Genomic DNA, 25,336 nt, shown 5'->3' with positions numbered 1-25,336 from the left:
CACCTCAAAGGTATTATGAATTTCATGCTGTTGATTCTGCTACAAATTATTAGCTTAAGATCATTAACCAAACTGCTTTGCACCCTTGCAGGAAGAACAGTCTAGTGAAGGAGTCTGGAGCAGACTAAAAGATTTATCACTATTGCTTGCAACAAGGTGTTTTAGATTCATTTACTGGACACTGAGTTTCACAGCTGAACTGGACTTGGTGTCCTGATTATTATAAATTCCTAGTACCTAAAGCAAAGCTGTAAGTAATTTCAAACCTCTTTGCTTGCTACAGATTTATGATGTAGTAAGGGTTAATGGCTTGGTATTGCTCTCATGCTGCTAAATACTTCTGTCTTGTACATTCTGTAATGAGATGAAAGCTTGTGCTTCCATGCACATTGCAAACATTTTGTAAAGTGTGCACGTCTCACTCTTTCATCCCAAGACAGACAAGCCATCTTGCTGTATTTTTTCCAGTGCCCAGGAAATCCAAGCCTGTCCCAGATGGGAAGCACTTCCCTCTCAGAACTCCCTTTGGCAACCCATTGCATGCCCAGGACTCACCCCTGAGCTGGGACATGCAGGATCCTCCTCTTTCCTCCCTTCAGCAGCAGCCTGAGAGTGGTGCCCAGATACCACGACAGCTCCTGAAGGCACTGCAGTGCTGCTGCTTCCCTTTGTGGGTGCTCAGCAGCAGGGCTGGCAAGGACAAGCCAAGCCTTAAGGAGTTTGTAGGAATTCCAGCCCCTGTCCATGGCATTATGGGCAGCAGAGACAGAAAGGCTGGTTCCCTGCAGGTCTCAGGATACTCCTGTACACAAGGAAAACTCAGGGGGTTAGTGAGCTGAACCTCTTTAACTCTTCTCTTCTTCATGGGCCTTCTGGAACTCCCAGGAACTTTAAAACTTAATTCTGAGCCTTATTTTAACTAATATGAATATTTTTTCATATTTCCCAGTTATTGAATCTGATAATTTTCTATAAGAATCCTCAGTTGACTGCCAGGCCATTTTCCTCGATAATTCACCTGGAAATTGGCATTTGAAATACTTCAGTGTTTTCTTACCTCCCTCTCTCTCTCTCTTTCCACTTTCAGTTCTTTTAAATCAAATGCAAAGCAGCAGTTGTTGCTGGTTACATTTCCTGGAGCTTATGAGAGACTGTAAACTGGATGTGAGCTAGTCCTGCTCTTTTGGTCCATATGCCTCACTTGATAATTAGCTTAATGAAAAAGTACATATATGGTTTGGAAAACAGGACTAATTATGGAGGTCAGAGAAAGGAGATCCTGGGAATAGAAGGCAAAAGAATTATCTAGAAATCTTCCATGCCCATCACTCAACACATAAATGACACTTTACTCACACATCTAAATATGAATTATTTTACAAAGTGTGTGAGTACCTATAGTTTTAGAGGGTTGAATTATTATGGCTCTTCATTTCTAAGGAAAAAGAGGCTGACCAGAATGTGGTATGGGGTAGCCTGGTTTCCCTGTTTTGTTTCTTTTGTGCTGAACTTCCAGCTTTTGCTGTAGGTGGATACCATCTGTGGGAAAATGTGCCCTGAAGTAGCAAACAGCAGCTGACTGGCAGGAGTACAGGCACTTCCACGGGTGCTGTGCTGGCAGGTGATCAGACAGGAAGTACAGGATATTTTACAGAGGAACTTCCCGAGATTCCTCCCAGCTGTGATATTAATATGCGTGCAGAGTCTGACAAAATACTGATTAATGTCCAGTATCAGTCAGTGATAAAATAGCATCTGTTTTAATGTTAATAAATGAGGTGGCAAGCAATTTCCGTATAGAAATTACTCATGCATTTCATTTGCTGGTGACACAAGCTAATTGCAGAGTTAGAAGATAACGCAGCACAGTTAATTTGGGTTATGGTGTACTCAAGCCAGAGTTCAAGTCCAGAGCTTACTAGCATGCAATCTGGGGGAATCCAGAACTCCCATAAAATGAGAAGGTCCTCCATATGTAAATACCTTTCAGAATTCCAAGTCTAAATGACAGCTTTTGGAATTTAGCCTTACAACCTCATTCAGCTGCAGAGTAGTCCTAGAGAGGTCTGTAACAACGCCCCCATTCCTGCCCTGATCTCACCCCCAGTTCAGCCAGCAGAGCTGCACCAGGTGCTTCTGGGCTGTTTCTGGTGGGATGGTGCACAGGAGGCAGTGACCTGGTACAGCCTGGCAGGAGCTAAGGACATCCACTGAGGATACACCGGCATTAGTTCAGAGCCTTCTGAATGGAATGTGGAATCCCTGGCTTCCAAACCACCTTGCCTGGAGGTGTCAGGACCAGCAGCCTCACAGGCTCACTCTGCCCCGTTAACTGGGGCTGTGTTTTCTCTAGTCTGTTGGAGATATGATTTCAGCTTCACTAATCCTAACTTTAAAGCAGTAAATTTATACCAAGCAATACAGGTGTATTGTTGAGGACCCAAGAGTAAAATCCAGCTTTAGTGCAAGAAGGAAGAGCAGTCTGAATGAGAGGCAGAGGCCTATTTGTGTAGTAGTTCTTAACAAAAACACATCACATGAAAACGTATCCTATTAGATTTATAGTAACCATACAAATGATTCATTTAAGCGACAATAAAAGATCCAATGTATCAAAAAAGTGAAAAATTAATTGAAGATTGAGTTCTAATAGCTGTAGTTTAGAAATATTATATTTCTACATGAAGGACAGCTTTAGATTACAAATGCAGTTTCTGTAGGTGAGGCGATGAAGGATTTTGTTTCACTCTTATGTATTCCAGTGAGAATATATTTAATAAGTTTAGAATCCTTCTTATTCTAGAAATGTAATTTTATTGTTATTCTGGTCTTGTAAGATTGATCACCGTGTTGTGTTACAAGGAAGCCAGATTGATCGAATTAAAACGTTAATCTAAGGCACAAATGGAAAGCAGCAATATCATACATTACCTCTGCATACACAATATGGATAATGGCAAAATAAGTAAAATTAGAAAATTGCGTAGGTGACAGAATTACACAGTAAAAATAATGACCAGCACAGACTACTGACAGATTGTGGATGCATTCAATTGAAAATGACCTTAAATATTAGCTCTTCAAAATGAAAATAATCAATTGTATATTAGAGCTGACAGCCCTGAATCTGTATCAGATTTCTTGCTCTGTACCAGGCTCCTGTTCAGCTGAGGCTGTAACACAGAGCAGCTCCAAGGCTTCACTAAATGCTGATATTGGGAATTTTCTGTCACAGCAAAATAGCTGGTAGCAACTGGGGAGAGAGGGATACAATTGGGTAATTCTGTCTGGGACAGCTTGCTCTCTTAGTATTTATGACACAGAGAGTTGTCTGAGTTCCTGTCAGCCCAAAACGCCCATGCCCAAAGTAAAAAAACATCGTGGCTACAGGTTAATGTGGAGATTAAAACAAAAGGAGAATTAATTGCTCTGGCTTATTATAATACAAATGTGCCATTTACAGAATGTTACATGGAAACACTGAGGTCAGAACTGCTAAAATGAACTTTATCCTAAGTATCTAATTGGTGTTTGGCATATCCAGTGTGTCACCATGAGTCACTCATCTCCCTCTGGGAAATGTGAACGGGTTCACAAGGTCAGATGGATACTATGGGTGAACTATTTTAATTTTTAGCTTAGATACATGAAAACTGCTGTTGTAAAATAAGGAACTCATTTGTGCATCAGACATTTGATTAAAATGCCAGCAACAGCAGCCTGTACCACTGACCTGGCGTGCAGACACTCATTGAAGTTGTGCTCTCGGAACCTCACGCAGCGTGCTGGGAACGTTGAGCTGAGCTGATGTGACACTGATAACCACCTCCATCTATCATCTTCTCTTTCTTCCCCAGTTCAGTAAACACCTCTGCAAGACCTTTTACAAATCACAATCCAGATTTAAATCTCTTTTAAGCAGTTTACTTCAAATTTCATAGTAGTAACACAGCCCTGCAGCACTCTCCCTTGTTACCGAGCTGCTGCTGTCCTTCATTTAACTGGGAGGAAGAGGATTAAAGGAGACCAAAAGAAAAAGCAAAGAAAACACCTTTGCCCCATTCTGATGTAGTAGATATGCAAGAAGAATAAACAGCTACATAGTTTAACTGGGAAAAAGAGTGGATTTGAGCCCATCAGGTCATTAAAGATAGCATCTTTTCAATCAACGAAAAAGAACACCTTGGGCTTCCATCTCTTTTCTTTTTTCCACAGGGATCCTAATCATCTTTCAGTACCTTATCACTACTATGAACCTCTGGGGCCAGACGAGTGCACCATGTACCTCTCCCACGAGCGGGGCCGCAAGGGCAGCCACCACCGCTTCATCACCGAGAAGCGCGTCTTCGAGAACTGGGCGCGGACATTCGACATCCGCTTCTTCCAGCCGGACTGGGAACCGGAGCCCCTCACTGTGACCCACCCCGGGGTGAAAACGCTGGCCTGAGGGACGGACACACCAGCCCAGCCACAGCCACCTCTCCCAGCAGCCTCCGGACCTGGTGGGCAGCACGGCAGCCTGGAGGGCAAGGATAACAGGGTCTGCAGCTGGCACCCACAGCAGCAGTCAGGAAGTCGGCATGGCGGAGCAGCACACACCAAGAGTACTTTCTGTTAAACTGTATTAGCCCAGTCTGTCGCCTTTTGGGGCCACCTGACTTCCTGTGTGTGTTCGTGATTCGTGAAACACAACCTGAGTGTCATTAAGGGATGGTTAATTCATTATGGCTTTTTTAAGTACGATGCCACTGAATTTTCATAGTGACAACTTTCCGTATTTATTGAATGGAGGTTTTTATGCAACCTAGGCCAGTATTTTTCTAATTCACGGTTATGTGGTTGTTTATCTTTCATAGTCTTTTAAATCCAAAACTAATATTGCTGATGGTTTGAAAGGCCTAGCTTTTTATTTATAAAACTTGTTTGAAATATGTAATTCTATATAGCATGTAATTAATATTTGATTGGGAAATGTTGGATTTCTTCTAAGAATTTTTGGCTCTGTTCCAGCCTAAAGCCTTTAACAGCAAGAGTGGTCCCATGTGCAGATCCAGCTCACTTTACATTCTGACATCTTACGTTAATACAAAAATGGTGGTGAAAATTCTGTTTGATATTAATGTGCATTTGCTGCTGTGCTGTCAAGCTGCTGTTTTTTAAATATGGGTGGGAGGAAGGAGGGCAAGCAAAATTTATCCAGAAAAAAAGCCAAACCTCCCGCTGGCCATGGCAGCAGCTTCTCATTGAAGACAAGCTAAGGCTGGAGGGGCTGTGTTCTGTTTTGCCTCTTGTATTCCTGCAAGAGGCTGCCAGCAACCCTCCTGAGGCAACAGACTACGAACCAGGCCACAGCTGCTCAACACAATGTGACCAAATTTCTGGAAAGAAGAAGGTAAACTACCAGGACTACAATACCAGTCAGAGTAACCAGAAAGATCACAGCACTGTACCTGCAAAAATCCCTGCCTCCCACTGTCCCAAGGTCATCACTGATCCCAAGGATTCTGGATCACACTGAAGCTGGGATGCGAAAAGCGTTCCATGAGTACAAAGTTGTCCTCCTGAAAGGAGCAAAGTTAAACTCTGCTTTTTTTTCCATGAAGTACCTGTATGTGCATGGTGAGGCCCTGCAAGACAAAGGGGAAGGACAATGCTCATGCTGTGTATGGAACCTTGCAGTGGGAATTACTGGGTTCCATGGGGCTTGTGAATAAAGAAGAATTCAGTTACAGTACTAATTTTCCTTTTGCTTCACAAATATCAAATCTCTTTTTTTTTCGAAGTAATCAGTAACTAATGCATGAAACATACCTCAGGTGATGAAAGGTGTCTCTCATTAGACAAGTGCAAAAGCTAGAACAAAGATACTACCTTTTAAACACCTAAATCCAAGAAGCTGAACCTCAGAGGCGAGACACAGAACTGGGACCGAACACTCTCATTTAAACCCCCTTATAACCCACAGTCTTCCTCTTTCCAAAACTGGATAGCAATAGCTGCAGCTGCCCCACAGAGATACCCTGATTCTCTGGGGAGTAAGTGACCTGTCCTGGCAGGGACAAACTGGTGTCACCGCTGTAACACTGCCTGGATCTGAAGTGCAAGTCTTCGAGAGCCACTATCCTGCTGCAGCCCTGCCCACTATCAAAAAGTAAGAATCTATAATGTATTTTGCCTTAAAAGCTTTATTTTGGTGTTCTTCCTGGTACACACCACTCAGCTTACAAACTGAATGCCAAGTGCGTGTTACCTTTCTCCTGTCAGCTGTTTAACTCTCCTCCTTTCACTGATGGTGTTTTATTCCTTCCACTTGATTTCACTGCATCCTATAAAAAACAGAATGGGTTTTGAACTAATGGCAGTTTGAACATCCCTTTCAACATGTGTACTGGGAAGTGTATCCAGCATATATTGCTGCAATTGATGAAGTCTATCAAACTGATTTACAGATCATTTCTAATGTGACTGCAGGACATGGTGCAGATCACAGTTAGGTCCTCTGATGCTACTGTCCCTGTTTTATTACTGATACAATAATAAAAAAGATCTTGTCATTTTAAACTAGAGGTCTTAGTTTCTCCATCAGTCAAGGGCTGCGGGATGTGTATGCTGTATGTTTAGCTTTGTTGCTGTTAATATCAGATCATTTTAAGATAGACTACACTGGTCTACTTCTAGTATTCTGTAGAGACACAGAGAGAGTCTTGCCAGACCCCATTGTGTTCCACAGGCTGTTCCCTGTCTGCAAGACTGCTCAGTGTCAAGTAGATATGGGGAAGCATTAAGAATATGAAGAAACATGAAATGAACTGTAAGGACAGTAAATCTCCTAACAGAGCCGAGCTAAGCATTATAACTCATTCCTTGTTCAGTTTCTGTTAATAACTGTGTGTTCTTGCTACCCTCATACACATCTTTTAAACGAAACAAACCCAAACTCACTTTAGTCTCATCAGCCTCCTGTGAAGTTTCAGCAAGGTCCCCCATCTAATTACAAAAAGCATGAAGGAGTATTTTCTAAGTCACACCTGTATATATAAAAAGGAATTTGATGAAGCCAAGGAGACAGCAAGTTTTAAATAGATCACACAGATTTACATGGAACATAAATTGAGTCCAAAAAACGTAAGTTGTAAGAGTGCAGAAGAAATGTAAATAACTGTTAAAGCACTGCAATTTTAATTAACAGATCGCTGATGTATTTTTCTATTAAATGCACAATTTTTGAACTACAGAATCCTGCTGCATTTCAGCCTGATGTAAGGTTTATTGCCTAGTTATAAACCAAACAGATTTATGACAGAAAATGCTGTCAGCCTAGGGATAAGTAGTACAAACTAGGCACTGCTGCCATTCTCTGCTTTATGCTGTCATCTCACACTCCTCACTATAATTTGATCGATTCATGATCTGCAGCACATCATTTCACATATTAAAAGCTGTGGCAAAACAGTGTTTACAGACATCAGCAATTTCAAGATCTATGTTAGTTTAGTTCTGAACTCCTTGCATACCTTTAGGCTTTTACACTTGCCTTTGTCAGAGGGGATATTTTTCATCTTGAAGAACTGTAGCTCTAACGCCATGATATGTGCAACTGGAATTGAGAATGATAAAGAAAACATCTCTGCTACTAAGAACAAAAAAGTACCACAGCTGCTTTGTGTTCTGTTGGCTCAATGGTGACAGCACCATGGTACAAAGCAAAACCATGATGCACATGAAGAAACCTCGCACCCAAAGTGCTAGACCTCAGAAAGCTCACACTTTATTCTTTATAAGGAAACTGAGGAAAGGGGAGGTTAAGAAACTAAGACCAAGTGACAGCCTTGGAACAAGATTTGGGTCTGCTGACTGGCAGCCCTGGCTCCATCCAGCAGAACACAGTGCTACTGCCATTCATACAGTGCAGTAAATTAATAAAACCCTTCTGGAGCTGCTTACCTGAGACTTGTCCTGCTGTATTTTCCAGGCAAACTTCAAAGGCAACCAAGTCATTTTTACCCAAAATACCCCTACGGTTGCAAGGAAACATTAAGATAAAAATAGCTGGAAAAGCATTGGGGAATGGGGTGAGAGGGATCTAAACAGTGAGGAATAAAATGTGCCTTGTGCTGTCTAGCTTTATTCCCCTGGAATATGGAGATCACACTCAGGCTGGAGCTGACAGAGGAGTGTCCTGGCTCAACAGCAATGACTGTCTTGCATAGTTTTCCTTGCAGTATTCTGTAAGTTGATCACAGGTGCCACAAAAACTCTTTGAAAAATGCTGATAATAATTTCTGTAATGCAAGTTAATGATTTTAACTGATGCAAGGAGACACAATTTCTAATTCAATTTAAAACATAGCTTAGGGATTAAAAACATAACAAGCAGTTAAACCATCAAAGAGTATTTGTAAGGCAGCAAAAGGTACTGCAAAACAAAAGAAAGTACAGAAACCTTACAGGTACCAATACATCTGTCTTCCCTGGACCACCAGCTCATACTGATCACTTCGAATTTCCAGCTGCCTGCTGCAAAGGCACACCTCTCATATAACAAGCATATGATTTTGTAAGGAGAAAGAAAAAAAATTAAGGACAATCTTGTTTAATAAAAACCTAGGAAATATTCTTTTAAAAAACCCTAGGAAATGTGAAGGGGCAAATGTCTAAGGTGGTGTGAAATTTCTCTGTGCTGAAGCAGAAAAATATAAAATTCAAAGACTCTTTTATAAAATGACTGTCAAATGGCACTGCTTATGCTAAATACCCTTAAAACCACTAGACTGTTAAATGTTTTTCTCACTGAAAATTACACCAAAACATGAAATGTCAAATGATGCCCTTTGACCACCACGTGGATGGAGATTCAGCATCTCAGCAGAAGCAAAGCTGGTGATTTCACCTTGGCCAGCTGTGGAACAGCTCCATGGCAAAGGCATGGAGTGGAACCAGGCCCTGAACCAGCTGAGCCCTCTCCAGGGGTGCCAGCAGAGCGCACAGCACTGCCAGGAGAGAGGGACACATCCCTTGGTCCTGCCTGCCCCTGGAGGCCAGGCCTCACCAGAGAAGCTGCACAGAGATGACCAACATACAGTGTCCTTGTCTGCTATGGAGTGCTCTGACCAGGAATCGTCAGGAAAACTACAGACAACCCCAGCAATCTAGACAGATATGGTCACCTGTAAGAACAAAATCAGGAGTCATAAAGAAGATAGATTGGCTAAGATGTAATGCAGCTTTTGTAGGCAACACCCTGCCTTGCAAATCTATTTATAGAGTTCTTCAAGGTTCTCTGAAGCAAGGGGACAAAGAGATCCAAGTGGTGGATCTACTTGGAATTCCACAACTAGGTTTGCAAAAGACTTCCAAAGAAGTTATAGTTAACACAGAAAAAAAAAAAGAAAGATCCTCACCCTAAGGAACCTATCTGAACATAGGAAAATAAGTAGGAAAATAATAACATGAGTAGCTTTTAGGACACTAGCTGCTTCCTGAAATACAGGAAAGATAAATGGAGTAATTCATGTTTAGCAAGGTATAAAGTTTTAGGACTTTGCTAACTTAACTTTGGCTGTCAGGTCAGTTATGATCTCACCATACAGCATGGTGAGAGTCTGTTAAGTGCAAAACCACGGGAATTCTGAAGGGAACCATTTGGTGTGGCTTCATTTTAGACAAGATCCTAGGTTAGGTTTATGTCTTAACACGAAGGCAAAAGAAGTGAACAGATTTATAGCCTATGAGGATAGGCATCCCCATTGCATCCTTGCTGGACACAAGGCCAAAACTGAAAGTGGTTACTGATATTCAGTGGGACTGCCCATTTGTGTTAGAGAAAACTGGAACATTCCCCTGACAATATTATTATTTTTTTGCTGTGGCTATACATGTATAGATGGGCATTACGTGAAACACTGAAAAGCTCTTCCTCATCCCTCCACTGCAAATGATGCTGCAGAGAAGGAGATTAAAGAAACCAGCAACAACAGCAAGTGCAGAAAGCCTTCTGTATATGTAAAAAAATACAAATACAGGGACCACTCCAGAGAAGGGTGTGTAATAGAACTGTACAAAATACAAACACACATTGCAATGATACACTGATGACCCCATTGATCCTATTTGCCATTCCATATGCATTATAAAGACCAAGGGAGGTAAGGGGAGGTAAGGGGACCCTAAAATCATCCCAGTTTGAGCCATAATATCTTCAGCTATAAATTTAACCTGGAAGGAAAGGTACTACAGAAAAAGTAACTTAATGAAAATTGAACATAATCTAATGTTTAGTGAGGCTTTTTGCTGGTAAATATCAAAGCATTTGATAAAGGAAGTAAGTACCATTATACTGGAGCTGGATATAAAGGACAGAGCCTGAGTTTAAAATACTCACTACATGCAGAGCCAGTGGGCCTAGTCAAACATTTAATATAAGAGCATTATTCCAGTAAGTCAGGCCAAGAAAGAAAATCTGTTTGCTATTTCAGATTAGTCAGTTCAGTTTTGTCACAGGGACTAGTATGACATACCATGAATCTCCCACATAAACCACAGCCTGGTGGCCTGATCTCTGCTGAGCTGTCACTAAAGCCATGTCAACAGCAGTGTGAAAAATGCCACTGTCATGGCAAGGACCCCCTAGGCTGAGCCTTGCTGTTACACTGTCCAGTTTGCTTCTTGTGGGGCTTGTTTTGTTCAAGGGATTGTTGTAAACAACGTCACCAAAATAATTTAGGCCAATAAAATTTGCATCTCTATTAAGCCTGTTAGCCAAAGCAGCAAAACTGGCTCAGTATTGGCCAAGGATTCAGTGTTATTCCCAGACCTGAAAAGAAAAAGGAAAAAAAATTATAGTTAAATCTATGATCTGCATGGGGAAGAAGACATGGCACAATCAAACATTAACAGATGTACATCCTTGAATGGAAACCTTAAGCATTATCAATTTAATCACTAAATCAGGCATAAATCCTCATTAGGGGAGAAAAAGTAACTCGGTCTTAAAGAACTTGCAAGTGAAAGTTCTAAGAAATGCTGATTTCAGAGTATGTTATGCAGCCTATGCAAGTTTTTATTACAAAACACAGACACTTTCAAGATACATTTCCTGAAAGCTTTTTCTTTTTAAAAGTTCACAGAAAGAGGGAAAGCAGAAATAAATTAGCATCATATAATCTTCCATGAGAAACTTTCTCCATTTTTTTAATTTGCCTTTCACCACTTAAGACCTGGAAAAAACTATTATGCTTATTATTGTACAGAAGTGCTGAAGTGATGATTAAACGAGTTTTTGTGGCACGTGTGATTCATTTGTGGAACATGAAGAGAGATTTCTGCAGGACAACTATTGGTACTGAGCCCCAACTCTCCTCTCTGTCAGCTCCAGCCTGAGTCTGATCTTCACGTGGTTGAGAAGACACTTTCATTAAATACACTGCTTTTTTCTGCAGTTCATAACTTCATGGATAGATTAGTCTCTTGGGTGAAATATTTTATGCTTGTCTCAATTCAAAGGTGAATTAGTCTGGAAGCACGATAAAATTCTGCCAGGTCACACAGAGCTCTGTAACACAGAGAGAGCTGAAGATCTGTGCATGAGGAGGACACTGAGCTTTCTTGTCCCAACCCTTGTCCCACCCTGTACCACATACAAAGGTTGTCTTCTTTCCAAATACCACAGACTCTCTGAAATGCACCATTCTCACTTGATGGATTGCCTTCCACTTCACCGATTTTTATCAAGTCCAAATAATCCTGACCACATAAAAGCTTTTGACTTCACAATGCAAAGTACTGGATGAAATATTCACTATTTACCAGAAACTAGCGGCATCTCATTTCCTCAGCTATACTGAATGGATAATCAGGGAAGCCTTCAGATCAGAAACTTCCTTTTTATTCCTTCCTTCTAAGCATCCATCAGAGAAGAGAAAGCAGCAGTTCTCTAACATCAAAAAACCCCTTACTGACATGCTGTCAGTATCAGGATTGCCAGGGCTGCAGATTTCTGCCCTGCCTCAGCTGGTCCTTGCAGTCCCTCTCACAGGAGTACAGCACAATACATCCCCGTCCTTATCACTGCCCAAATCCTCTCCCCCCAGGATAAATTCACAGCTGAACCTGGCCTTAGCCCCTTTGCAAATCACTGATTTAGTGCAACTCAGCCCTGCTCCAGCTTGCAGTGATGCCCTTCTGAAGGCAGACTGGACCACAAGTTCCATTTACTTCCAGTACATTCTGTGGATGTGGTAGCTGAGAATAAAAATCCCCAACTCCTGAAACAAGAGATGGAAATGGGCTCAATGTGCAGGTACTCAGCAAGAGAATTAGACCCAGATTACATTTGCTTTTCTGTAATCAATAATAGATACCAGCTTTCAGGAGGAAAAAGCCCTCCACTCTCTAGAAGAGACACACCATCACTAATGATGTTTGTAAAGGTACCTGGGAACCATCTCTGGTATTTGCTTATGCCAAGAGCATTTCCTCGTAACAGTTATTAAACATGAAAATACTCAGCTGGCATAGACCAAGAAACACTGATTGTCTCCCCCCTGCTCAGGTTTCTTTCTCCACTCATTTTTTGTAGGAACCTCACTTGTCAGTCTGTAACAGAAGCACAGCTTAGTCACACTTTGTGTCAGCCTTTGGGCCTGGTCACAGGCACTCCAGGGGACAGGAGAGCACCTGGATGTGAGTACAACCCTCCTGGGGACCTACTTTTTCTTCATTCAATTAAAAAAAAATGTGTTTTCAGATGTGATCCTGAAAGAGAGCTGAAAAACTGAAATGACCAACATCCATTTTTATCATCCATGAGTGTTCTAAACAGTATCTAAAAACCCCATTGCAGGACCAGTACAGACTGCAGACATGAATACATTGAGTTTTGCAGGCATGGGCACACTTGGTTCACAGACCTTTCCATGCAGAATCACAAAACACTGAAATTCAATTCTGCTCCAAAAAGTTCCCATGCAAAGAAGCATCAAGAAACTGCCACCTGGCTTGTCTTCTGGATTCCATTAAAAAGATCACCTGTGCACCTTGGAGGAAGCATCTATACTGCAAAGCACACTTGGCCTGCAGAACACAAACGGTTTGTGACTGAGGGTGACATGGCTGGCTCCCAGAGCCCACATTCCAAACTGAGCCTGAAGGCCTCCCTGGGAAAATGGAAAGATTACTAACTTTAAATAAGAAATAAATATACAACACACATTTACGGACAATTCTGTGACATTCTTGTACTTGCTTTCAGACTGTAACTGTTCAAGGAACAAAAGCTATCACAGCATAGAAAATACTGTCTCATAGGTGTAGCATAGGCAACTTTATGGTGTCTCAGAATGATCCATTTCAACTCCTCACTTCTGTGCATACAAAAATGCTAAAAATGCCTGAAGCATAGTTTGCTGCATTCCAACAGGCAAACTGTTGTTCTCACTCCAGTTTAATCACCTTCACATGCATACTTACTGAGTGCCTCTATTCATAAATTGCATTTTAATATCCTACCTAATTGCCTCCTTTTCCCTCATCAGATAAGCTTTTAAAAAGACAGAATCTTTGGTATCTCCTGCTACTGGCGAAATTCGGATGAGTTCTGTAGATGTTTCTATCCCTTCCTGCAAAAGGTGGCTGAAAGAGGGAAAGAGAAAAATTGAATAAGGCCTGAGGAGTCCAAATAAATGTAACTGCAACTGAAGCCAAGGCACAAAGCTTTATCAACTTCACTTTATCCAGTTTTTAAAGTGTGGCAAAAGTTGCCTATAAAATAAATATTTGATTAAAATATTTACTACAATTGAAAAAGAGTTGGATTAGGAAAGGAAAGCTAAGCAAATCCCCTAAGGAATTCTGTAGGATTCATTTCTATACTGGGTCTACACATTTCTACATGGTCTGTGCACAGCAGATTTTGACTGTTGTATTAGAAATTGCTCAAGGGGAAAAAAAAAAAAAGGTTTTCTGATTTTATGAAAAGTCACCATTATATCAGATTTTGGATATGAAGTCATCGCTTTTGAAGGACATTATCCAAAAATCAACCCCCAAACCCAACACACTGAGAATACAGATCCCGACATCCAGCACCAGGAATGCTACAGACCCATCCCACAGTGTGTTTCTCTTTCCCATTAAGCTGAATTGTTGTTGGCAGGGAAGATCTGTGCACCAGTTACATAAAAGCTTCTGATCAGCACACTGGGAAGACGTGCCCAGTACTATCTACCCCACAATATCAGTTTACAGAACTACAGGGACAGTAGGAATGCTTCAGTTTTAATCCCTACTCCTGGGCCTTAAGCTGCTGCTACTGAAAACAATTCCAGCTCTTCACCAAGAAGTGCCTGAAGAGGTGGAGTAGGCAAATGTTCACCTTCCCATACTGGATCATTTTGTACCTTCAATGTCTCCAGCCTAGAAAACCTTTGGAGATAAAAAAAGCAAGGCTTTAGATCTCGAGCTGCACCACACTGCTGTTTTCCTTGTTCTCTGGAAGCCTCAGTGGCTTCTCCACAGCCCTCCCAGGCTCACACAGCTCTGACAATTCACCGCCTCTCACCTGACGCTGGGATGCCACGATCAGGCTGAAGAAAAGAAGAGAAGAGAAAAGGACAAAAATGTTTATGCACTTGGATTTGTATGTGCTGTGCAACAGGAAATCCTCAGAACCATATTCTAAGAAAAATATACTGACTCTGATATTATGTGTGATTATAAGTAATTCCTAATAACATCTAGAGATATGTGTTATTATATATATATATATATATAAATTACTTACTTACTGATATGCTTACACCATGACTGCATCAGGTAGGCTTTATTTTGATTAAAACAGAGAACAAGTTCCAAAAGCAGAGGGCAAAAGCTTCTCCTCACTGACAGATGTGTTTCTACACATGCACAGATTTGCTCTTCTCTTCACAATATTACTATATTATACAGACAAAACCCTTTTAGCATACATTCATCAGTAAATGTCCAGGAAGAAAAAATCAATATGCCAAACCAGAATTTACAAAACACAGGCAACAAAGCACATTTTCTAAGGGCTCAGAAACTACAGAATACAATGGTACAATTTATAATGTTTTTCGTCCTGATGCCAGAGTCGATTTTCTTCACTGCAAATCCAGTGCACTGAAAATTCTGAAAGCATCCAAGTCCCTGTTGCATGCAGTGAAAATATAACATCTATGAAGGGTTTCTAATGGACATGTTGAAATCCTTTCACATTTTTTGGCCTTCTTTTTAAGTAGATTCAGCAAGGTCGTAATTTTCTTTTCACTTTCACAGACTCATAGAATTCTAGACTCGAAACTGCCTAAGGTGAAAGGACTGATCTAAGGGTTGCATTCAACAGGGAAGAAAAAAGTACGAAAAAAGAAATCAATATATTCCAGAGTATTTTTATTTTTGTGAAGAAAGCTTTCAATATGCCAGGCCAAAGTCTGCAAAGTGGGTTCAGTTTTTATAGACAAAATTACAGCTTTAATAATGTTCTCCACAATGTCCAGTTCTTCAGTAACAGATGACTTCTTCGAAGATTTACTTCCAAGTACGGTGGAAAGAATCTGCCCATTTACAATCCAGAAGCAACCACCGAAATCCTGTTACTGGGTTTAGGTCCTGCCCTTTTTTAAGTTTAACCAGAAAGAAAAAAAAATGCTCAGAACAGCATTAAAATATGTTTAAATCAAGACAAAGTGAAATAACAGTAACATTAAAACCCTTTGTTAGAATCTTTCCAGAAAAAGGGGCAGAAGAGATGGCTTCAAAAGAATCTTTAGAAGTGAGATGTCAACACAGTGTTTGGACACAGTCATAATCCACATGCAGAGAACACAGGTGATACCCATGAACCCAAAGTAGCAGCCAATGCAAGTATCTTGTTTGCTCCAGTTCAGAAGACATGTTTCATGTGCTTGATTCCGTATGTTTTGAAGAAAACCATGATGATCAATGCCCAGAGTCCTAAAATAAATCCTCCAGGAGGATGCCAATCCTTTTGTTTTGGTTTCTGGGGAAAAAAAAAAAAAAAAAAAAAAAAAAGAAGAAACAAAAAGAGAAAAAAACTTGTACTTAGTTCTCACAATAAGCAGTGAACTGTGTTTATCAAGTGCAAAAAATAATCCTTGCAGTAGAACCAAATACCACTAAGCTGTATTTCTTCATGAAGTAGAAGCATCTTTGTGATGTGATGGGGAGGCTAATGGGAGGCAAGTTGCCACTCAGGCAGGGAGGGTAAGTACCACAAAAAGGCCACTGGAACTGTGCCTGAGACATCACTTTGCCTGAGCGTATTGGAATCATGGGACACGTTCCAACTCATTTGTTTGGACAGATTTTCTTGTATTTGGTCTCATGTTAATACAAGAAAAGAATTCTGTAAGTATAAAAAACAGCTCCTACAAGTGAAAATGTGAAAGAGAGAAGAGAGTGTTGTTTCTCCACTACCTGTTTTCTACAGCTGCTTTTGTACTCAGAATTATGTGAATAAACAGATATCTGACCACATAACAAGCGAAGACTCATCATTATAGCAATAGCATAAAGCAAAATAGGATTGTTTTCAATGTCAGTCACATTTCCCAGGGGTCTCATTGAGTCTAACTGCCTTTCCCTAATGTAGAAATGTATTCTGCAATTCAAACTTCTATCCCTCTTCAACAAATTTTTCATCTTCAGTAAAAAGTCATACACTGCAACTGAAAGCCTTCTCACACATAGCAGCTAGACAAGATAAAACTTGCCTGTCTTCCTCCTCCCCTTATTAAACTAAAAACTCGGATACTCCACAGTCAGAGAAATGGATTGTAGAAGATAAGAGCTGCCATGTACCCCAAGATCTGTCTCGGGGGCTAAAAATAAGGTGACTATATGAATGCTAAATTGTAGTTAAGACTATCATGACAAAAATACCAGAATTACAGTATTTAAAAGTGTTAACTCAGCCCCTCAGGCCTGCGCCTGCTCTTGCCCTCAGCAGGTTTTTTTTACAGATCTTCTAGGCAGACAGGAATGATTTACTATTAGGATAATAAATACTGAAGCACTTGCTGAGATTTTTATTCCTGCCTTGCTGAAAGATTTGCACCATTTTGTCCTTGTGCAGAATGAGACACAAGGGGCACAGACCATTTTGATTTTGTTGCATTTAAGTCAAATTTAAAATTCTCTTTCTGCCAAGTGATAACTGTTACAAAAGATGTTGCTGTTTTAATTTCAGCATCAATCTACACAGAGAAGCTTGTTGTTCTCTGCTAAATGTACCAGGGAGGCTGGTGAACTTTAATGTAAGAAGGAACAGTTTGCAGTGTCTGTTCTTTCAAAACAGCTTTCCTATCAACACAAAAACAATGTTTGTTGATTGCTCAGCTCCCACTTTATAAACCACACATTCTTAGCTTTAGGATTTTTCTGTAAGTACTGTGCCTGCAGTTAAAAAGTAGAACAAATAGTCACATCACCCGAGACACCCAAAGAACTTGGCAGTCTGAAATATTAATGATTTTACTCTGATACAGGAATCACAAAACCAGCATTATCATTTACATCAACCACAACAAAACCAAAGATGTGAGCAGAGCAGGTGTCTCTGAATGCAAACCACTGAATTCCCTGAGCAGCCCTCGTCAGCTGCAGCGTGTGCTGTTGGTGATCTGCCACCTCGCTGATATTCACAACTGCACATCTCCACATAAACATTTCTGAAAATCAACTCTGCCTGTTCAAAAGGCTGCCAGCACACCTCGCTTCTGAGAGTAACAGCACATGACACTTCTCCACACAAAGGGACTTTCTTGTTTAAATCTTCCTAATTAACCCGTAACTTCGTATGCATATTGCAGTGCCTGTTCCATCAGTCTCTTTGTACTATCAATCTTTCCCTTCTTGGATCTCAGACAAGTATCTTACCACAAAGTGGCACCTGACCCTTCAAGACAAATGACTTCAATTTGCAGCCAGTGACACTAAAAGCCTCTCTTTCCTATTTTGTATAGAACACGTAATTTAATTTCTTTAAAGAATTTATATGAATAAATATTTATAAGGTGATCTATGAGTATGGTTTTACATTTTGTCATGTCTTGTACTGAAGTCTCCATGGAATTCTGCAAGGGAAGAGAGGCCAGTGCAGCAGTGGCTCTGCACTGGGAAATCAAGGAGATATATATAGTCAGTTTAAAGTCATGGGATGCAATGTTAAAAAGTAAAGGATTAAAACCATGAAGGCATGACAAAAATTATATGAGGCTGTACAACAGCTACACACTCAGTGATCTTAAAAATAAATTATCCTAAGAAGAACGATTTACAGACCCAGAAACTGAAATCTACACGTAAATATTAAACCCCAATAAAAGGGCAAAAATATGCAACTCTGTTGAGTATCTGTAAGTCAATATCTCCAAATGGTTAATTGAGCATAAAATCATACTGAACTAGGCCAGTATTTTCCATGAGGACATCAAAACCTTATGAATATCTAAAACGGGATAACACAGATTCACATTTAAATCTACGAAGTATACCTGCAAGAGCTGAAATACCTAATTTTGTTTAAATTAACTTGCTCACAGATTCCCGAGAGAGTTCACCGCTAAATTAAAAATATAATCAGTTGTCAAACTAACAAGTTCATCTTTCTAGAATCCTAACAAATACAACACAGAAAGCATCAATAACAAAACTCCAGGCAGGCACGTCAGCTCAGCAGCAGAGTGCTGCAGTTCCTTTACAGAAAGCTGCTTTTGGCACCATGTGCATGGTCCCATCTGCATGGGACGTGGAGCCACTGCTGCCATGACCTGGGCCAGCAAGCTGTGCTTGTCACACGGGCTGGCAGAGCCCTTCCAGCTGTGCCCTGCCAGCACAGAGCCACCAGCTCCTTCCTGGGGAGCGCTGCCGGGGCCTGCGGCACTGACAGCGGGACACCAGCCAAGGAGGGATGGGATGGGATGGGATGGGATGGGATGGGATGGGATGGGATGGGATGGGATGGGATGGGATGGGATGGGATGGGATGGGATGGGATGGGATGGGATGGGATGGGATGCCTTCCCTGAAACACACCAGTGCCTCACCCATGCTGCTGCAGAAGCTGCTGTGGCTATTTTTTGTAGGCAAAAGGGAAAGAGTTGTAGAGATCTCTCCTAATGGGAAAGCCTAAGAAAGAATTCACTTCAATAGCAAATGAAAGTAACTTTTAGATCCACATACTGGAAAAAGGTTTAGAAAAGCCAGAATTTCTTTCTATGCTTATACCAGTTCTGTGGCCACAAGCCTAGATAAACTATCTCTTTATATCAATTTTAGGATTTATCAGAAAGCATTAAGTAAAGTTTTTCACAGATTCAAAAAAAAAAATCAGTAGTTCTCCTATGACTGTTGCCTAGTTCAGAGTCTTATTTCAGCAAATTTCTGTGAGATTCAGGCAATTTTTACATGTCAGGCATTTTCTCACTTGCAAGAAAATGCTAAATGGACTAAAACCATGTTAAGTGTCACAGTATTTTGATCTGCAATTTATTATCTATCACTATTATGCTCCAAATTGATGTGAGAATGCAGACTACAGACTGGTTGCACTACCTACAAATCACACAGAACTTTTTCATATTTGGAACTGCTCTGGAGGTGCAGAAGCAACCCCCTTCTCACTCAAGTTATTCTGAATTTCACTGTAGTACCCACCTAAGAACTGCTTCTGTAACCAACATATTTAGGTATTGTGATTTACACCACAATGCCATTACAAGCATCCTCTTTGTTCCTACAATAACAGCAGTAACACATAGGTGAAATGCACATTCAGAATGGTCCAATCTGTCATTAACAAATACATTTAGCAGTTTAAGCACTAGTCATTATGGAATTGCTGGAGATTCCAAATTAAAAAGACAGGTAGCTAAGCAACAGCAACCTTCCTCCTGTGAACAGTTTTTTGCTGTACGCTCTCTAGTTCTGGTAGACTCATTATCCTGTGGAACTTAAAAACAGTTAACAGAGAGTTGCTCCAAGTACTGTAATTAAGGAGAGGATAAAACGTGTATTTTCAAACTGGATGGGTCTATAGGGACCTGAATGGAAAGTATCCAAGACTTTCAATGAAGGTGTTTCATAAACATGCAATACATGTTACTCCAATTAAAATAAGCTTTATGAAAAAAAAAATTAAAAAGCTGAAGTGCTAATTAGAGGAAGAATGGTTTAATTTTAAAATGTTACATCACAACAGAAAAAAGATTTAAAACATCACATATTAACATTCCACGTGGACAACACTGTCTAAAGCTTATCTGCAAGGGTAAATTTAAGTGATTTCCATATGGAAGACTGTCAGATTATAATAGCTAACAGTCTTCCAACAGAACTCTGTCTTAGTGTTTTTAATAAGCACAAAAAATGTGGGTACAGTAAGCTTTGGGTTAAACTCACTGTCCACATCTAAACAGTGGCAACACAGAAAGCTGATCAAACAGGCAGGAATTAAGTAATTCCCAAATGAAACAGGGACATACAAATTCTTCAATCTCCTCCAGTACCTTTTTCCAAAGAGGGCTTTAAGAAAGGGTGCAAAAGCTTAGAAATGAATGTGCAGATCCTTGTGGCAGGGGATGTTCTCCCCAACCTGAGGCAGATGGTGAGTGTTGGTACCAGGAGCGCAAAACATCCCTGTGCAACTGCACAAAAATAACACATCAGAAGCGCTGTGTGCCAGCAAGTCCATTAAAGTGGCAGCTATTGGATTTCAAATTAATCCCTGCTTAATTCTCACTGCAGTTTCAGTGCTGAGTGTCCTAGACCCAGTTTTGGCCTATTTATTGCAGCACACGTGGTATAAAACATCTGAGGGATCTGGGGCTGCTGGCAGACAGCAGCAGCTAGAGCCAGGAGAGAGGTTGTGCACATCCTCTGGGGGCTTCTCCACCTCCCCTGCTTCTGGGGGCCAGCAAGCACTTGCAGGGAAGTGAAACACACTTGCCTGAGCAGGGCTTGCACTCACTGGGGTAAATTCCATGTATTTCGAGGGGTGACTATCCAAATTTCCTTCTTAGTCATTCTCCATTTAAATGGACGTTTCTTTTTCTTCCACTGCATACCAAAGGTTTTCTTCCTTATTCCTCAAGGTACCAAATTTTATGTGAGGGTTTGTTGTAAAGACCAGTATAGAAATCTAAAAAAAATGATCCATGTCTCAAAACCTTGAAATTCAAGGTGAACCGCAAATCCAAAACTGGAACAATCCACCTGTTTCTCATCTCAGAAAACTGATCTCAAACTGAAGGAAATTTCCTTGGAAAAGCTAAATTCCACTACATACAGAGTGCCCTGTGCCAAGAGCACACTATGTATCTCCTAGATGCACTCCAACAGCTCAAGGTTTACTTGCAATTTAGAATTTCAAACTGGGTAATCCTTTCAATTCTTACAACAAAGCACACAACAAAGTTTATTTTCAGAATGAACTTATATGTATTCACTAATAAATCAGAGCATAAACAATGTCCTCAAGCTTTCAGTGGAAGTCTGCACTTCTAATATGTTTGGTACAGTTTGGATTTTGGGGTCCTCACAGGGGGGTGGAGGAAATAAAGTAATCAAAGTAACAGCCAACAAGTAAAAGTTTAATCCTCTCTGTGCCCACAGCAAGATTAAAGTCATGAGAGAACTCCAGCATAAACGGTGCCTGTTAATCTGCAAAACAATTTAAAGTACTTTTGTTCTAATCTCCTGGTTTGCATTTATTAACCACAGTGCCATAATTACTGATATCTCCAATATTAATAAAATAATGAAGAAAGTTCGTTTATCAACAAGGAAAATTCACAAAGGGTATGGGAAAAAACAGCAGCTAAACTAAATTAACATCGTTACCAACAACTGTATTTTAATATTTATTTGTATAATCATTGTAATAGGAACAATACTGTTATGATAGCTTTACTTTTTCATTTCCTTCACAAATTCATAATCTACAAGGGTTTTTTTAAAATGAGCTTCTACTTATTACTGCCTACTTTCAGAGTTATCTCTTATCATTTCACAGGACTGTAAAGTGCTTTTAGTGGTTTAACAATTATCCACTAATCTTCCAACCTGTGATACAATACATAATACACAACTTTTAATCCAAGGGAGCCTTGCCAGCACCTGGGACCCAGGGCAGGTGAATTCCCAGACAAGCTCAGGTGAGTGATGCCCACCTGGCAAACACAACAGGGATTGCACAGCGGGACTCCAAACACAGGTGTGTGATTTGCTGCCCCCGGAAGGAACACACAGAGACCATTCCTACCTGTCCTCAACAGCCTGGCATGGGGCCCAGCTCTCACCTGCTCTGCTGACACTGAGATAATTATTGGAATTCACAAATGCTTTAGAGAGGAGATGAGAGAAGTCAGATTAGGTTGTATTCAGAAAAAAAAGTGCAACTGCCACTGTTTAAGGTATGCTAAGCAAATTGTTCTTTATATTTTAATCAAATTCATACTCGTATATGAAGCCATGATCATGATTTTCCACAAAAGGACACCTAAGTCGACAGCAAATATATGAATTACATTTGCAAACACAAAGGTTCATGCCAACTGAAGCATGCAAAAATACCAGATGAGAAGCTTAATTAAGTAGACTTGGTATTCAAAACTCAGTCACTGCTACTTCGAGAAGCATGCTCCTTTTAATATGTTTATATTTAATTAATTTAAACAAGTGGAGAATTATTAGCCAAAACAAGACTAGAGGCAAGAATTCAGTGCTCAGTGTCACACCACTAATGGAAAGATAAACTCCTTGAGGTCCTTACCATGAAGGGAGGCAGAAAATGACAAAAACACACACTGGTGAGGCAGACCTCAGCAGAGAGCAACCTCTAAACATCATCAAATATAAAAGCAGCTCGCTGTTACTGAGACTTTGGGTTAAGCAGACAGAGACAGCAGAGAACAAAGGAGGTGAAGGCTGGTGGCGGGACAAGAATATATTGTATTCACAAAACTACAGTGGTGTAAACAGGGACAGGCTATTCTCAGAGTATGCACTGCTCACCTTACTCTGGGAAAAGATTATCTCAGTGTTCTACAGTGCAGTTCTTGTTCATACAAATGCAACACTGCACTGCCAGTGGGATCAGACAGAGCCAGCCTCTCAACTCTGCAGAGCCAAGGCTCCCACGCACTCATAAGCTCCCACCTGTTTCATCTGGGATCATTATTGCAAGTACCAGCCTCATCCAGCCCAGCCTTTCTGAGGAGCACAGCATTCCTACTTCCTCCTAGGAACTCTGACTTGCATTTCCCTTAGCATCTCTCTGAATCACAAGGTGAGTCCATTCAAATGCTTTTAAATCAATTTTTCTAAGGAAGGTTTTATTCCTGATCTTATAAAATTAATTGTACGCTTAGAACTTTCATTATGAAGTGTAATTTTGATCATTCAAATTCAAAGGTTTTTTTCTGTTTATACAGAGAAACCATGATGTTAATAAATTATTATGCTGTTTCTTTTAAAGTAGTAGTGATGGTTCCAATCACACTTTTTTGCTGCACATCCTGTAAGTATCTATTCATTTACTGCCAGGTGACAGGCTGTATTAACAACAGATGTTAGACTGCATTAGTTCTCATACCCAGTATGCCACATTGAGTACAAAATCTAATTAAATATTTCAACAGCTGCATTTGAAATCCAAGTAAGTATTCCTTATGCACATAGTTTTTAATGTCCATTTCTCAAATATCTACAGCTATAATTTAAAATGTTCTCTGTTACCCTAAGCTCTGTGCTGCATTATATGCATGTGCAGTAAAGTTCCACATTTTCTAGCTCCAGCTTGCATAACTTGAAATAGCATTACACTGAAGAGGCAGGCATGACAAAATGAGTGGAGGGAGAAGCAGGGCTGAGGCAAAAGATGCCTTCACACTTATAAGAGCAACTATGGCCGTACTTTTATTGGAATACATTTTCATTTTCAGTGAGAAACCAGTGAGTAACAGCTGGTGACAGGCTGGTGTGTTCCCCATCACCGGCCAGCTTTTAAAGGTGATTCTGTATTCAGTAGTTTTGTACTCATAAGCCAAACAAGTGTTCTTACCCAAGTTTATGTTGTATGTACTCTCTTTTGGCATCAGGAAAAGAGGAAAAGGAGAAAGACCTGTTCTGAAATATCAACCCAATATTTTTGGGTACCCTAGCTGCTATAGAAAACAAAACACGGACACAGCAATCACACAGGCACTTATTTAGTGGCTGCACATAATTACACCTACACAAAACAGCCATTTCTGTTACATGCCAAGGGAGTCCCAGAGAGCAGATCCATTCCTGCAGAGAGTTTCTGTAGGCATTAAGAAAGAATAGCAGATTTATGGTATCATAAATAATCACTGTTCCCACGTGACATCTGCATGACACAGGTCATCAGTCAAATACTATGTGGGGCTCAGAAAGAGCATCTTCCTGGAAGAATGACAGAGTGTAGCTGAGGCCACACCCTCCCAACACCCTCCCAGACCACCACATGTGACATGTACAGAATCAACAGCTTCCAAAAGGGGCTTTAAAAAGGATGAAACCACACAGGGTTTTATCTAGGGGCAAACCAGTTGCACTTTCCTGCCTCCACCTACAGTAACCACAGGTTACTGCTCTATTGTCCTGCTGTCATTCAGTCCCCTCTAAGCACCACTCATCACTCATTTGTCAGCCATGTATTTGTAGATGGGCTTCCATGTTAAGCACTCCTGAAAAGAACGAGATGACTGGCGAATTCACAGGGACGGCCCTCATTACAGAAGGAATCACTTGCACAAGGCTGAATCACAACCCCACAAAAGAATTTGCAAAGGAAAGACAATGCAGGATGCTGTCTTGGCTGTCCAACCAGATGAACTCAACTGCTCCATTACCAGAGTCTTCATTCATTTACCCCTTCCATTCACTCTTCAAATGGAAATGATTTCATCAAATTTCAACCCTCTGAATTATTTAGGAAAACAATTCTAGACAGAGCACTAGAGAGCAGCCTGCCAATATCTCTGTCTGTGGCCATTCATCAGTCCTGTCAAGAGCTCCTGAGTTATATTTCTGTGCTCCTCACAGCATGCTACTGAAGAGTAAACAAAACATAATTAACTTAACACAAAAAAATCACCAATAACACCTAGGATTACATGGTTAAGTGGGATAAATGTGCGAATATATTTGGAGCTAACAGTGCCTTCCCCTCAGGAAAAGTGTTCAGAAAGGTATTTGCTGTCACAGCACTGCAAAATACATCAAGATTGATAACATTTGTATTTTTTACATATATATATATAATGTGAGCTTA

The 25,336-nt window shown here is 40.5% G+C and overlaps 2 protein-coding genes across 2 annotated transcripts in view; one reads left to right on the top strand and one right to left on the bottom strand.

The window, feature by feature from the left end:
* ST6GALNAC5 (ST6 N-acetylgalactosaminide alpha-2,6-sialyltransferase 5) overlaps positions 1 to 7,178 on the top strand; it is a 71,306-nt gene extending 64,128 nt beyond the window's left edge. The window contains exon 5 of the mRNA XM_066192621.1: positions 4,216 to 7,178. Within this exon, the coding sequence (XP_066048718.1) occupies positions 4,216 to 4,447 (232 nt within the window). The 3' untranslated portion in view covers positions 4,448 to 7,178. The remainder of the gene's footprint in view (positions 1 to 4,215) is intronic.
* Positions 7,179 to 14,799: 7,621 nt separating this feature from the next.
* The window catches only part of PIGK (phosphatidylinositol glycan anchor biosynthesis class K), a 63,731-nt gene continuing 53,194 nt past the window's right edge, over positions 14,800 to 25,336 (bottom strand). The window contains exon 11 of the mRNA XM_066192620.1: positions 14,800 to 16,018. Within this exon, the coding sequence (XP_066048717.1) occupies positions 15,902 to 16,018 (117 nt within the window). The 3' untranslated portion in view covers positions 14,800 to 15,901. The remainder of the gene's footprint in view (positions 16,019 to 25,336) is intronic.

The sequence above is a fragment of the Chamaea fasciata genome, unplaced genomic scaffold (genome assembly GCF_029207755.1).
Source record: "Chamaea fasciata isolate MVZ Bird 193981 ecotype frontalis unplaced genomic scaffold, bChaFas1.0.hap1 SCAF_10, whole genome shotgun sequence".
NCBI classification, from domain to species: domain Eukaryota; kingdom Metazoa; phylum Chordata; class Aves; order Passeriformes; family Sylviidae; genus Chamaea; species Chamaea fasciata.
This window is presented reverse-complemented; position numbering and strand designations above follow the sequence as displayed.